Source organism: Malaclemys terrapin, chromosome 3, assembly GCF_027887155.1.
Source record: "Malaclemys terrapin pileata isolate rMalTer1 chromosome 3, rMalTer1.hap1, whole genome shotgun sequence".
Taxonomy (NCBI): Eukaryota; Metazoa; Chordata; order Testudines; family Emydidae; genus Malaclemys; species Malaclemys terrapin.
In genome coordinates this window covers 76278713-76294584 of record NC_071507.1, presented here as the reverse complement: position 1 = coordinate 76294584, position 15872 = coordinate 76278713, and the positions used below count along the sequence as shown (strand labels likewise).

The 15872-nt window shown below is 44.0% G+C and overlaps 1 protein-coding gene across 1 annotated transcript in view; it reads right to left on the bottom strand.

Moving 5' to 3' along the window:
* Window positions 1-6715: 6715 nt before the first annotated feature.
* NID1 (nidogen 1) overlaps window positions 6716-15872 on the bottom strand; it is a 78976-nt gene continuing 69819 nt past the window's right edge. Inside the window, 4 exon segments of the mRNA XM_054022701.1 lie at window positions 6716-8632; window positions 10390-10502; window positions 11779-11902; window positions 14428-14585. Of these exon segments, the coding sequence (XP_053878676.1) occupies window positions 8511-8632; window positions 10390-10502; window positions 11779-11902; window positions 14428-14585 (517 nt within the window). The 3' untranslated portion in view covers window positions 6716-8510.

The window sequence follows — 15872 nt, the reverse complement described above, 5'->3', positions numbered from 1 at the left end:
AGGGGAACCCAGGCCTGCCCACTTCTCTGGATTCCAGACCAGAAACCCTCAGCTCAGCTGTCTGACCCTTCTCTCTCTGGCCTCACTGCTCAGAGCTTGTGGGGCTGGGCAGCTGCCCTGGACCCCCGACCCTGCGAGGCAGGCCGGGAGCCCTGACCCCAGACTGGCTGGGCAGCCCAGACCCATCCCCCCTCCGTGCCAGGCAGCCGGGAACCTGGGACCCTGGCACGTGGCCAGCCTTTAGCACACAGCTGAGCTGGGCCGCAGCCGTGTGCTAACTGTAGGGTTACCATACGTCCAGATTTTCCCGGACATGTCCGGCTTTTGGGGGCTCAAATCCCCGTCCGGGGGGAAATCCCCAAAAGCCGGGCATGTCCGGGAAAATCAGGAGGGCTCTTTGGCCGGGGCCGTGGGGCCGGGGGCCTGGTGCCGAGCCCGGCCGGGCGCGCGGTGCCGGGCCGGGGTCGCAGTGCCTGTCCGGGGTGGGCGCGGGGCCGGGCGCGGTGCCGGTCCAGGGTCCGGGAGCTCCGCGGGGCCCGCGGTGCCGCGAGGTCCGCGGGGCCGGGAGCCAGTCCGGGCCCGCGGGGCCGCGAGCCGGGGGGGGCCGGGGGCTCCGCGGGGCCGGGAGCCGGGGGTCCGCTGGGCCGCGGGGTCCGATGGGCCGGGAGGTCCGCGGGGCCGCGAGCCGGGGGGTCCGCGGGGCCCGCGGGGCTGCAAGCCGGGGGGTCCGCTGGGCTGCGGGGCCGAGAGCCGGGGGGTCCGCTGGGCCGCGGGGTCCGCTGGGCCGCGAGCCGGGGGGTCCGCTGGGCCGCGGGGCCGCGAGCTGGGGGGTCCATGGGGCCGGGGGGTCCGCGGGGCCGCGAGCCGGGGGTCCGCTGGGCTGCGGGGTCCGCTGGGCCGGGAGGTCTGCGGGGCCGTGAGCTGGGGGATCCGTGGGGCCGCGGGGTCCGCTGGGCCACGAGCCGGGGGGGTCCGCGGGGCTGCGAGCCGGGAGGTCCGGGGGGCCGGCAGTGCTGGGCGGGCCAGGGGTGGTCGGCCGGGGCCAGCACCCCAGGGCCCGAGCCGACCCAGGCTGGAGCCGCCGGGGGGCCAGCCTGGGCCGCGCCTCCTCCCCCCACACCGCCCCTTACCTGCTACAGGCTTCCCGCGACTCAAATGTTCGCGGGAAGCAGGGGAGGGGGCGGAGACTTTGGGAGGGGGCGGAGTTGGGGCGGGGGCGTGGGCGGGGCCCCTGGGGGTGTCCTCCATTTGGAGGCACAAAATATGGTAACCCTAGCTAACTGGGCTGCATGGGGTCCGCAGGGTGAGAACGGCTGGTGTAGATGTTTCGGCTGGGTCTGGAGCTCAGGCTCTGAGACCCTCCCACCTCGCAGGGTCCTAGAGGCTGGGCTTAGCCAGAGCCCAGATGCTTTCACTGCAATTTTATAGCCTTGCAACTTGAGCCAGCTGATCCAAGCCAGTCACAGCCATTCTGCAGGTCTTTTTTTGCAGCGTAGAGCAGTGGCCCCCAAACTTTTCAGGATCGCGCCCCCCCCCTTGCTCCTGTCCGCCTCCCCGAGTAGGGCTGGGAGTGGGTCCATGGCTCCTGGGGGGGAGAGGGGACATGGACAGGGGTAGGGGGACTGAGGCTGGGTCTGAGGCCAGGAGTAGGTCTGGGGCTGGGGACAGAGTCGCGGCCAGCGGCTAAGCCTGAGGGCAGGAATGGAGCCGCAGCCAGGGGCCAAGTGTGGGGGCAGGACTGGGAGCAGAACCCCAGCTGGGCCTGTGCTCTGGTGCACAGCTGCGCTGAGGCTGGGGATGGGGTCAGAGCAGAGCGGGGCGGGGGGGGGGGGGGGAGGGCTGGGTGGCACTCCCTCCCCACCCCCCCATGGGGGCTGGCCTGGGCCTGCTGTGCCCCCACGAATGTTCCTCCATGCCCCCCTAGGAGGTGCGGCCCACAGTTTGGGGACCTCTGGTGTAGACTACCATTGTCTATAAATAATTTATATTTGAGTTGTGCTGGTTACTTGTGATTAGTGAGGTTGTTCCCCTTCTCTAATTCCAACATCCTGCTACAATAAAATATCAAAGGCAGACCAGCATTTACTGCTATTACCCCTATCCGGCTTAGAACAGAATAATTTTCACAATTATTTTGTATCAGTTGGATATTAGAAAAACACTTCAGTGAACCTCATAAGCAGCTGAACCACTCAGTGCTTAATTAAACTTTCTGAGGGTCCACTATCAATCAGTACTTTTAATGAATACATTTAGAGGGGACAACATAAGAATCTTTCTCCTATTTTCCTCACCTGCAGACCCTCACACAACTGCCAGTAAAGCCAACAGCAGAATTCAAGTGGAGAAGAATCTGAACAACACAGATGATTTAAGTGGTTAGTATGTAAACTCCTGCCAAATCCCTAGATACGTATCTTAGATTCTGAAGGTAACACTTAGTCCTTATAAACAGGACAATTGCAGGAGGCTTCTTAAAATTGTACAGTCTATTTCTTTAAATGTTTCACAACCTAATTCATGGCAACATCTTCATTTTCCATCAGATTTCTGTACTGCTGCCAAACTATCTCCAGAGCAAAGTACTATGAAATGTTGCACTGAGAAACAGACCTATTCAACCCAAAGTTAAATTGATGCAATGTGACACTGCCATTGAGGGTCCATTCATCCTCTTATCCTCTAATAAATCACCTATCATTCTTAATTATATTCATGCGAGTTAAAATCTAACGTGTTGTGACAAAATTGTGTAATCAGATAAATGCATGCCAAATTGGAACAGTAACCAAGAAAATGTTGGGCCTCTGCAAACTACCCTGGGCTGCTAGCAGCACCATGAGAAGTGAATTCCGTGGAGATAATAAGCAATGGGAATCAAAAGCAAATCTACAACAATTGACATACCTTTCCTAATGTTTCTCACATGCAGGCATGAGGACTAGACCCACAATTTCAGTCAGGTTTAGATGTATCCTTCTCCTTTTGTGGATACAGACTAACACGGCTACCCCCGATACCTTCTCAGAAGGATAATTTCAAATGGTATAAAATTTGAGACATACTTCACAGCAACATACGGTCTGGCAAGTTTTCAGATTTATTTCGATAAGTGATTGCTTCTTCCCTATTGTGTGGGGCAGTGGTTCTCAAACTTTTGTACTGGTGACCCCTTTCACATAGCAATCCACTGTGTGCGACCCCCCCCCTTATAAATTAAAAACACTTTTTTATATATTTAACACCATTATAAATGCTGGATGCAAAGTAGGGTTTGTAGTGGAGGTTGACAGCTCGCGACACCCCATGTAATAACCTAGTGACCCCCCGATGTAGGGTAAAGTGCCCCTGCAAGTGGATTTAACAGTTAAAGATTTTAAAAGCAGTCTACAGGATTAAGACACTTATCTTCCATTAGATGTTTTATGTCCTAACTCTTATGCTTTATTTGCACTGCATTGTATGGGTCCCTCCTGACTAGCCTGATACTATGATGAACTCAGTGTTGAGTAACAATTTCCCTTTCTTTCCAGATCTTTGCTGACACTATTTTTAAAGCGCCACAAGGCCAAATCCTGCTCCAAAGTACTGTGGATTCACAACTGCAATGCGAAACAGAATTCACCTTTTGTTGCTTAATACATTAGCATAGTGTAACAATACACATTTTGAAGCTTTTACAAGTAGATCTGAATGAAAGTATTTCTAAAATGCTTAACTGACATCTCTAATAAATGAGAACTATTTTACCCTTGTCCTCCCCATCCATTCTCCGCTTAAATTTCTTTTTTACTTTACATTGAGTAAAGCCATTCTCCTACAGAGTTTTCACTCTCCTGCAAATGTTTTCTTTTGAAGTATTTTCCTCGTTTTCTTTTGAGAGGCAAGAAAATCTAAACTTTGACAAGCCTTTTTTTAATACTCCACAGCACGCAAGGAGAAAGAGGTAGTTGATCTCCAATCCCAAACTCACCATTTATAAAATAATAAATTTGTACAGCACCTTTCAACCCAAAGCACTTCACAGATAATGTATATATCAGCACCACTGAAATGCAGCTACCTGCGGGGTGGAGGATGAGAGCCAACTGGATGCATAGCACTTGACACTCAAGGATGAAGATGGATAGGGAAATTTCACCAGGAATAGCAGGGCAAGTTCTTAATTTTTTGCCATGCGGTCTTTAATGCTCAGACAGAGGAAGCAAGACACTCAGATTTTTATACATACTCCCAAACAGTACACTCTAAAAGGATGAAAAGCTGAGTCAACCCTATTAGGAAGACAAATTCAAAATTAATAACAGGAAATACTCTTTCCACACAGTATAATTAGACTGTGGAACTCATTGACCCAGGATCTCATTGAGGCCAAGAATTTAGCAAGATTCAAATCTGATGTTTCAGGGTTTAAACCAATCTCTAACTCTTAAGGATTAGGATGAGTCCTACATAGGGGCTGAGGATTAGGCAGATTATCACATTTACCTTCAATGGTGTTTCTTGAACCTTCCTCTGACAGTAGTTAGCACAAGATGCTTCAGAGACAGGATACTGGACTAGATGGACCCTGGCTCTGATCCAGTCTGGCAATTCCTACATTCCTATGTTGCAGGGTCTTTAGGAATTCTTTACCTGATGCTTAGGCCACTAAGAAAACCCTCTATATGATGTTTCCCCAGGTGGAAACTTCTATCCTCAGTATAAATCATTTTAATTTTTCTGATTTAAAACATTATATATGTCTAGTTAGGATTGTACTGCAAGTCACTAGCAACTACCCTTTACAGACTACTGTTTTTTTTTCAGGTGTGGGGGTGTAATTCATGTGTAATGATTACATCAAGGATTATTTTAAAATGCCATTTTACTCTGAAAAAGTGATTATATAAAAATGGCATCACGTTTGTTATGTTTGATTCCATATCAATTGTGCTCGGTTTATAACTTAAAACAGACTTTCTCCGTCTGAGCTCCAAGACCCAAGTTGAGTCCTTCTCTATGACATCAGTAATAAAGACTCTGCAGGTCAGATTAGGTCTTCAATGACACCTGTATACTCTCATTGCTTTTAGTTGGTTTGCACAGAACTAGTGGTTTGGAATTAAGCAAACAAGTCTGGTCACCATGTACAAGGAGGAACAGAATCATGCTTCTGCCCTCTGAGCTGCATTGACTATATAGTGCTAACAGGAATATCAGTGAAAACTTTGTTTTATTCGAGTCAGGCAATACAACTCTGAATACACTAGGAGTAAATCTGTTGAGTAAGTATCAGAGGGGTAGCCGTGTTAGTCTGAATCTGTAAAAAGCAACAGAGGGTCCTGTGGCACCTTTGAGACTAACAGAAGTACTGGGAGCATAAGCTTTCGTGGGTCAGAACCTCACTTCTTCAGATGCAAGACTTCTTGCATCTGAAGAAGTGAGGTTCTGACCCACGAAAGCTTATGCTCCCAGTACTTCTGTTAGTCTCAAAGGTGCCACAGGACCCTCTGTTGCTTTCTGTTGAGTAAGAAGGTGTTACTTTCATGTATTTATTTTTCAGAGCATTCCTAGAGGTTTTAAAATATGAAAAAAAAACCCACCATACAACAGTTTATCCAGTAGTGCTGCTTGATCGTGCGTAAGCCTAGGATATGTATTGTCCCTGGATACTAGGAGCAGCTGTAACGGTTTAGTACGATTGAACTGCCACTGAAATAAATTGCAAAACTCTCACTGTGTTCATATTTTCAACGTAGCAGTCTGTAAAACCTGGTTTCACTTTGGGCATCCTGCTGCCGCCTATCCAGAATGTCTAGGCAAACTGCGAAGGTGATTTTTAGATCTTCTCCTGTTTTGTCTTACACACATACAAAACACCTAGAAAATGCCATACAAAACCTCCACTATCTTATGAGAAAATTAAGACTGAAAAAAGTTAAGCAGTCTAAAGTCAGAAAATACTAAAGTTAAGACTGTGCAAACTTAATTCTGCCACTCTTGTGTCAAGGCATTATTTATATGACCACATACCGTCACTGCAGGACTTCCCCTACACATAAGAGGGCAGAGTTAAGGTTCAACATACAAATTTAACTTGTGTAGAGGGTTATTGTTTTTTTTTTTTTTAAATACAGATTTATGTGATATTTGTGACACTCAGACTCAGTGTTATCTGGGAATGGGAGATCCCAAAGGAGGTAAGACACCATTCAGGATATGTGTGACAGCTAGAGCAGAACATAGAATAGGTGCCAATAAGTCTTATCAGACCAACCTCTTCATTCAAATCTTTCCTTAAAATATACTTTTCGATAATCCACTAAAGACAGATGTGTACAATTAAAAAACCTGTATGGCTTTAAGATTGGCTCTTTATCCAATGGCCTATGAGCCAGATCCAAAGTCAACAGAAAAAACTCTCACTGACTACAATGGGCTTTGGATCAGGCCCTGTGTGTCTGAACTGCATGGTCTAATTTAGACCCTACTCTTGCAGTTGATCCTGGATGGCTTTCAGGCAGACCTCCATACCTGAGTGGAGTGCAATTGCAGGTGCCCAGGTGCTCTCGCATGGAGTCAATTGCAGGATTGGAGCTTTAGGATCAAATTGTGGGAGTCAGGGAGCAAATCTTACTCTGGTCTACACAGTGACCAAGTTACATGGTGCACTAAAATTCACCATAAGAAAATTTAAGGCTACAAGACACCACTTGATACTGCAGGCAAAAGACATTTTTATACAAAAACATTCTTTATTGGCTGTACTACAAATAGCTGTACAGAGTGTAAACTTTAATGTATCACCTGATATTTGAATAATTCTGGAGGAAGTTATTAAGCACCTTCATTTCAACACATTTTTGGTATTTACAGTTTTAAGACATATTAAAGTATATGAATACACTGAATTAAAAGTTATTAAAAGTTACACAAAAAACGTTAACATTCTATATGGCATTTGATATTTTTGTGATAAATACATAATTAAAAAGGAAATAGTCAGATAGTTCAAGCTCAAAATTGGCTCTGTTATAGCAATGTTATAATCTGGAGGAGAACGGCCTCAGTTTTTTTAACTATAGCCTGGGGTTTTTTATTGTAATTTATCATGACCAAGAGATTATAAAGACAGCGATTTAGATACATGACTCTCACAATCACATTTGGTTCTTCTACTGCAGATAAGCTACCCTGCCTGGAGCAGCAGGAGCAAAAGTTAAATCCTGTTCCCAGAAATGGTCTGCTGAAGCAAGGCTTATTAAAGTGTTTTATCATTACAATGTGTAATCTCTTATGAAATCTGTGCTGGATTTTCCTAACTGCTCTGCACACATTGCTGTCAGTGGAGACACGCTCCATCTTCACACTGATTTCCAGCACAGATGTTTTGCCCTTACTGTAAACTGACACATGAACAGGGCTTTTTTTTTTTTTTAAGCCCTCTGAGATTGTCAAAAGTGTTGCCTAACAAATACTCAACTGTCATGGTTGTTCATGGTCTGTAAGAAAATAAAATATCCAGGTTTGCTGCAAAGAAAAAAAATCAGTAGGGCAAAATTGAAGTGTCATTTTCAAGCTTATAAAATAGTATCACAAAAATAGGAAATGTAAACACTATTTTAAAAAATACTTGACAGTGTCCCTTTAAAAACACAACACCAATCAATCGCCATTCTTTGATAAGTAATTGGGATTTGTATCCCAGGTCTCAACTTTGGAGATATCCAAAAGCTATTCAATAAGTGTCCACTAGCAAGACAAAAAATAAACCTCTTTTGGGAAAATCCGGGGAAAATTTCACAATACCCGCTAAAGTATTGCTGGTATTAAGATGATTGCACACAGTATGAAGAGGTAACATGAACCAGTACAGGAGCTATCCCTGTGCTAAAGCATATTGGTTAACTTCCCGAACATTATCAATAGCCAAAAAGCAAAGGTTTGAGAGAGTAGCTTTAACATATAAAGGCTTTGGCAACTGAGGGGGAAGGGCCTATTGAAGCAGTGTGGAGTTCATGTTGCCAAAGGACGTTCTCACGCACCCACTGACCATCCTTTGGATCCCAGACTTACTGCCTAACTAAGATGAATTTGCAACCCAGCTGCACCTATGCTGGGCTACAGCATTCCATTTTGTAGCTGAATCGTTGTGTGCTCCGATGCACAGCAGTCAGTGGTGCTCAAAATTCCAAGCTCTCATGTACCTCAGGATTTGAGACACCCCATAAAACACAGAGTACAATAATTTCACTGGGAGGTTCGGAGCCCAGCACAGGAGCAAATGAGCCCCCAAGCTCCTCTTTAAAGGCAAGAAGGTACTGCTGCAGGGAGTGGGACCCTCCCTGGGCAGCACAGACTTACCTGAATGCCACCATGCTGTGCTATGGTATATGTGTTGTGGCTTGCCCCCTGTAAGCAGCATGGAGCTTATCTTTACTGTCTTCATTTTATGCCGATAGCTGTGAACTATTTACAGTACTTTCCCAAAGGGAGACTCTGTTCTAACACATTTCCTGGTTTAGCTCTCAGTTTCTTTCTATACAATCCACTCCAACTGTGTTGTCAGGGCAGCGGCAAGAGCGGCCTCCTGGGGTAGCCAGGCATAAATGAGTACAGCCTCCGTTATTCACTGTGCAATAGTTATGCCCTACAAAAGAACAGGAGTTTACATATAAAAAAAGCCTTCTAGGGTGAACCAGTTCATATAGCAGAAAAACCAGGAATGTTACAGAAAATATAAACCACACCAGAGTTAGGGCTGCAAGTGCTTTACTTTTGATTTCTGATTGATCAGCTCCTGAGTATCAGCCCCCCAGTACCTATCATATACCAAGTACCAATCTGGATATCATGTGATGGAGCAGGTGGCAGGTTTCTGGAGTTGGGAATGATGTCACAATGGGTGGGGAAAGGTCCACAGGGAGCAGCAGTGATTGCATAGGAAAGGAAAAAAGAGTTTCCGAGATTGGTTACAGGCAACATGAAGGACTATGCTTAAAAAGTATATCCAGAACTTTAACTTTCATAGTTAAATAGAATGCAGAGATAGTCAGTGAGTGAATGAATGAACAGAAAGAAAGAAAGAAAGAAAGAAAGAAAGAAAGAAAGAAAAGGGGAGGACTAAGTCCAGAATCCTAAGAGATGTCATCCAAATAAAGGAGAAAAGGGAGGATGAGGAGCCATTAAAGGAGACGGTGAAGGAGTGTTCAAGCAAAGCAGAATAAGCAAGAAAGAAAGCGGTGTGTGCTGGAAGCCAAGGGGAGGAAGTGGAAGAGACAGTATCAAAAGTAGTATATAGACCAAAGATGACGAGGTCACAGAGAAGAAGGTCATTAGTGACAACGTTTCACTTTAGTGGTGAGGGAGCAGCCAGATTTGAGGAGTCTAAAACAGTGAGAGTTAACTGTATATCTCCAGGATTTGAGGGGCAGGGAGTCAGGATGGTATTTATTTAGAGAGGCAAGTTAGATCATGAGATTTTCTTTTTAAAATAGGGACACAAAAACATGTTTGGAGAGAGACAGACTCACACACACCTATGAAGCAGAGCAGAGAAAGCTGGCCATGAAAAAATGTAAACTCACATTTACTTAGATGATGGTTAGCTCTGTGGGGCAAGGACTCTCTCTTTGTTATGTACGTACACTGCCTAGCACAGTAGGGCCCCAAGGTGCTACCATAATACATATAATAAAAAACATGTAATGAGTTTCTCAATGAAGATATCTATATACTCATCCTTTTTTAATCACACACTGTGTAAGTAAGCACCTACATTAAACTACTCAAAATCATTAGCAAAATATCCTTTGAACCCAAACTCTGTCACAATCTTGGTCTCAGCTGAAAAGAAAAATCTCTCAAATCTAGGATCACTGTAATCCTAAAACACAAACTTTTCTGTCGACAGCCAGACTGAATTTGGCCAGAAACAACAAGACTAAACAGTGGCATTAATTCCCAGAGAAACAGAAATTGTTATTTCAAGGATATTAATTTCCTCCTCTGAGCCTCTATTGCTCAAGCTAAGTATGAAGAAGAAGAGAAATAAAGAATGTTGTTTCTCTGAAAAGAATTACCATCACCATTACCATGTTTCCAAAATTCACAAGAGGCTTTTGGGACATGTGAATATTTACAGATATAACTCAAAAGCTTAACATTTACGCAGGGCAAGAATGACTTTGCCTATTCTACCACCTACTGCTTCTTTAACTCTTCCTTTTTTAAAAAACATGGGATTATTGATCCCAGCAGGAAGACTGAGATACTTCTATAGTTATGAGTTTAAAATAAAATGAGGCCCAACTAGTGCCTTTGGGGATGGATAAAACATTCTGTTTAGCTGGGTAACTACATTCATATTCTATAGCTCCTGGAGAAACATAGGGATTTTGTGATTACCTTGTGGGCACTGAGCAAAAGCTGTAGTTATTCCATAAAGACGTGCGCGTTTGTGGGGCTGGAAGTTATCGTTCTCTTTTGAAATTGTGCGATCCACAGCTATAACAGCATCCCTACAGTACACAAAAGAAAAGTGTAAAGGTGAGCGAGGGCTTTCCCCTAAGATGACCGCAGAAGAAAAAAATTGGAAGAGGAAGCACGAGATACTTTTTTACATTTTAACACCCTGTCAACTAGTAATGCTGAAGCACACTGGCAGACCAGAAGGTAGCCAGTATCCCCAAGCACGAAGAACCCCAGGGTCTGGCTTGTTTGATACAGAATCCCACTTCTGTTGGGAACCCAAATATGTCACAGCCCTGACTGGGGAGCAGAGGGATCTTCTAGTAGCAGGGTTACAGTCTTTTTGGGGGGAAGGAAAGGTAAACATAGGACACTGAGGCTGACCGTGTCCCGCTACGGAACAAGTTTATTGGCAATTTAGATACTTTTCTCCCCTACAATATTATTCCTGGCATGGCCACAATGGAACGATCCATTGTTATGGACAATGTTCCACTTCAAGAGAAATCTGACATTCAGAATTAGACAGGTAGGAGTTCAGCCACTCAGGTGCAGTTGTTGCCTGCTGTAACCAAAAGGCGACTGGCTGGCAGAATGGTGACATTTTCCACTTCCCATTTTTAAATGGCATTCTGAAGTAATATTTCATAGATATTGGGTTCAACCTTGGAAACTCTTAGTCACGTGACTAGCCCTTACTCCCAAGTAGCCCTGTTGAAATCAGTGGAACTATTTGTTCTAGAGTTTGCAGATACAGTCTTGGTCACATGTTTATATGGATGAAAAACAAACTACTGGTATTTTAAAAATATTTAGTCTGGAATCTTATCTGCAAATTCTAGTAAAGTCAGCCTAGATCATAATGTGGCAAAGACTTAAATTACCTGCCTCCAGCAAACAAAAATAAGTGTTGTTAACAGCTAAAATGTTTTCTTCTTATTACTGATTGAACATTTACATACTAATAAGGATAAGAAGAGCCTCAAATAATCAATTTCTGTACTAAACCTCAAAGCAAGTGCTGCCATAAGACGTATTAAACCACCCCCTCAGATTAAACCTATCCCCATCATGTTCAGTATTAAAAGTATCTTGTTAGAGAACAAATTATTAAACTGAGAAAACAGTTAACTAGGAACATTAATACATCCAACTCTAAATTTCCACTACGCCCTGCCTCAGCTGATTGCCAGGAGAGAAAAAAATAAAATCTCTAAGGAAGAATACATGCCCTGCCAAGAGAACAGATGCAGTGAACCTCAGTTTCTACCAGGCAGAAGACCAGATTAAAATACAACTATATAATTGCTTAAACAGATAGCCTACCTCCTCCAGTCTGTGTAATATAAATTCTTCCCATAGCTTGTAATACTAAAAGGATACTGGACTCCTTCAAGGATCTTTCGTCGACCAAGCTGACTGGGGTTCATACATTCCACCCTCTTGGTGCCTGTACACAGTAAAACAATTTAGTCTTTGTAGATGACAAATAGTTCTCTTTTTTTGTCAGGGGGGGGGCACAATGACATAATCAAAAGAGCATGCATAGAGAATAATTTCCTCAAGGTCCTCCTCCCCCATACCCAGCCAAATTCTTGTCCAGATCACATCTCCTTATATGCCAAGGACCAAACCTTTCATAAAATGTCTCATTTATTCCTATGCGCCCACTTTGGTAGATCAGTGTTATGCCTGTGGGACTCCATTAGAATGACGGATGAAAGCCCATTCAGGTCCTTGTCTGGATGTTCAGTTAGACTGAAAGATTACAGCAGCAGGGACAATTTGTGCATATGACAAATTTTGCTTACGAAGAGTGTGGGCCTGGCCATCGTGAAGATTAAAGGATGATTTATTCACAGAAGATTTACAGCCTGGGGAGCAGCAGTGAAAGTTTCTCCACAGTGCCTCGCCAGTATACCTCGACTCTGAGCTGGGGCAGAGCAATTCTTTGACTGAGAAGGCAGCTGAACCTGAATGCCCATTCAATTCTGCGCCTCTCTGCTGGAGTGACTGGAAGAGTGCTATGGTGCCAATATTGCAAAAGGGCAAGCTGGATGATCTGGGTGACTATAGTCTGGTTAGCCTGACATCAATCCTGGACAAAGATAAAAATACATCAATCCTGGGAAAAGCTGATAATTATTAAAGAATTAAGGAATAAGAATGGGATGAATGTCAGTCAGAATGGTTTAATGGAAAATAGTTCTTGTCAAAGAAATCCAATTTAATTCTTTCACGAAATTACAAGTTTGGTTGATAAAGATGTAAAATACTTAAGACCTTTGCAAGGCACTTGACTTAGTAAGGCATGACATCGGCATTAAATATACAATATCAATAGATCACACATTAAATAGATTAAGACAGCTAGCTGACAAATCTCAAAAGAGTTGTCAATGCGGAACTGTCATCAAATGGGGGTGTTCCTAGAAGAGTTCCACAGGGTTTGATTCTGGACCTTATGCTATTAAACATCATCAGAAATCTGGAAGTAAATATAAAACCACTGCTGATAAAATTTGTGGATGACACAAAGATTGGCCAGATGGTAAATAATGGTGAGGACAGGGCAGTCAAACAGAGCGATATGGTAAGATGTGCCCATTCAAACAAAAAGTGTGTTAATACAGCCAAATGAAAAACTATATGTCTAGGAACACGGAATACGGACCATACCTATGGAAAGGGGGCTGTATCCTGGGGAGCAGCGACTCTGAAAAGGACTTAGGGGTCATAGTGGACAAGCAACTGATCATGAGCTCCCAGTGCAATGCTGAGACAAAACAGCCTTATGCAATCTTTGGATGTATAAACAGGGGAGCAGTGAGGAGGAGCAGAGAGGCGATTTTGCCTCGGTACACGGCATTGGTGAGACTGATATTGGAATACTGCATACAATTCTGGTGTCCACATTTTTAAAAAGATGTTGAAAAATTGGAGCGGGTGCAGAGAAGAGCCACACCAAAAAAAAAAAAAAAGATTCAAGGGCTGGAGAAAATGTCTTCTACTGAGAGATCAATCTGTTTATCTTATCAAAAAGATAGAGAGGAAACTTTCACAGGGGAGAGAATACTGGGTACTAAAGGAGTCTTTAGTGGAGAAAGACATAACAAGTATCAATGGCTGGAAGCTAAAACCAGACAAATTCAAATTAGAAATCAGGCACACGTTTTTAACAGTGAAGATGATTAATCACTGGAACAAGCTACCAAGAGAAGTTGTAGATTCTCTATAACTTGTTGCCATCAAATGAAGACTGGATACTTTTCTGGAAGACATGTTTAAGGTCAAACACAAGTTACTGCGCTCATTCAAGGAGTAACTGGATGAAGTTCTACGGCCTTAGACTCTGTGAATACCCAATTCCCCATATCAAGGGCTAAATATGGATTAAAGATATACTTGTTTGCAACAAACACAAAATAAATCTACAGCATACTTATGTCTGGTCCACACTAACCCCCCACTTCGGACTAAGGTACGCAAATTCAGCTACGTTAATAAAGTAGCTGAATTCGAAGTACCTTAGTCCGAACTTACCGTGGGTCCAGACACGGCAGGCAGGTTCCCCCGTCAATGCCGCGTACTCCTCTCGCCGAGCTGGAGTACCGGCGTCGACAGCGAGCACTTCCGGGATCGATCCGGGATCGATTTATCGCGTCTAGACAAGACGCGATAAATCGATCCCAGAAGATCGATCGCTTACATCTGGACCAGGAAGTAAGTATAGACATACCCTTAGTGCTTTCTCCTTTCAGAACTAAAATCCTTCAGCTTGTAAACCTACTTTTGGTGAATCAGCAAGAGATATAAAACAATGGATACTCTGAGGTATGTCTCTCAACCCTGAGAACAGATAAAGTCCAAGCAACTCAAAGCATTTGCTCATGAGTCATGCTGTGCATCATTGCACTGGTTATAATGTTTAGTCTGTTATGCATTATGAATACACATTTCAGCACCTCTCTTTACCTGCATCAACCCAGCACAGCACTGAGGAGTAAGTGTCAAATGTCAGACCATTTGGTAATCCCAGATCATCTTTAACAAGAATCCTTCTGTTTGTGCCATCCATGTATGAAGTTTCAATTTTAGGAGCATCTCTGTTCCAGTCAGTCCAGTAAAGATTTCTGAATAGGAAGAAAAGGCAAAAAAGTTAAAATAACTGATCAATCCAAAGTGATTTATCTTTTTTTTCTTTTTTACATAAAGGAAAACTTTTAAGGAAACAAAAGAGGAAACGGAACATTTAGATAGAATGGCAGAAAGCAGCATATCTGACTTTGATAGAAGATACCTGAAGTATAGTGAAGTAGCATCCCTTTAAAAAAAATTGCTTTTCCAGCATTATTTAGACACTCATTTACCAGGTGCCAAACAGAAAAATCCATTTCAACAATACAAAGTCAGTTCAGGTAAAAACAAACTTCTTTGCAGAGTCATCCTCCCCACCACCTGCTTTGAGGCTGATTATTGGGAGAATTCAGCACATATTTATGTATTTACTTTAATTCAACATTTTCTTCAGTATAACTTGGAAGAATATTTACCAACAGATCTGAATCAGAGGCAACTTCTCATCAACTAGAGTCAGTTGTCTGAAAAACCTGAGTGGTGCTGCAACCCTGTCACAATGGCTTTAGCAGGGAGCTGTGCGCAGCCCTGTGGGACAGGAGCTGCCGGGGCAAGGTGTGTGTGTGCGGTGGGTGGGCTCGCTCTCCAAACCCCCTAATTCTCTTCACTAGGCCTGGATTAGGGTTGTGGTCCCAGGGTGCTGCTATGAATGGTTGATGCCCTCTTAGCAAAATGAGAACGAGGTGGCAGCAGTGGAGAAGGATGAGAAGGATGCCGGCCTATTGCCCTGTCCTTTCTCATGAATTTGGACCCTGGTAGGGTTGCAAAAAAAGACAAAATGCAGTTGGTGGGTCACCTTACCACACAGTATGGGAACTGCTGTCTTACAACATTGTAATGGGTATTCGTTTTATATCTCTCCTCAAGTCGCATATTGCTTGTTAATTTTGCACAGCAGTAATGTGCTGTGAAGGTAATTTATTATGGAGGTTACTTTATGGATGTAATTTTTTTTTGTATGCTGCTGAGGATTAAGATAGGACTTTTAAACAATGAAAGAAAGAAACAGAGTCCTAAGAAGACACTAGGGAAAAATGTGCTAAACCATGAACAAGATGCTTCCATTAAAATCATTGGAACGAGTTGGTGTAATAGAACAAACAGGGACCACTATATAGTGCTCATACCTTGCCACTTGCCTTAGTTTTTGTAGTACACCTCTACCCCGATATAACGCGACCCAATATAACACAAATTCTGATATAATGCGGTAAAGCAGTGCTCCGGGGGGGCGGGGGGTGCTGCGCACTCCGGTGGATCAAAGCAAGTTCGATATAATGTGG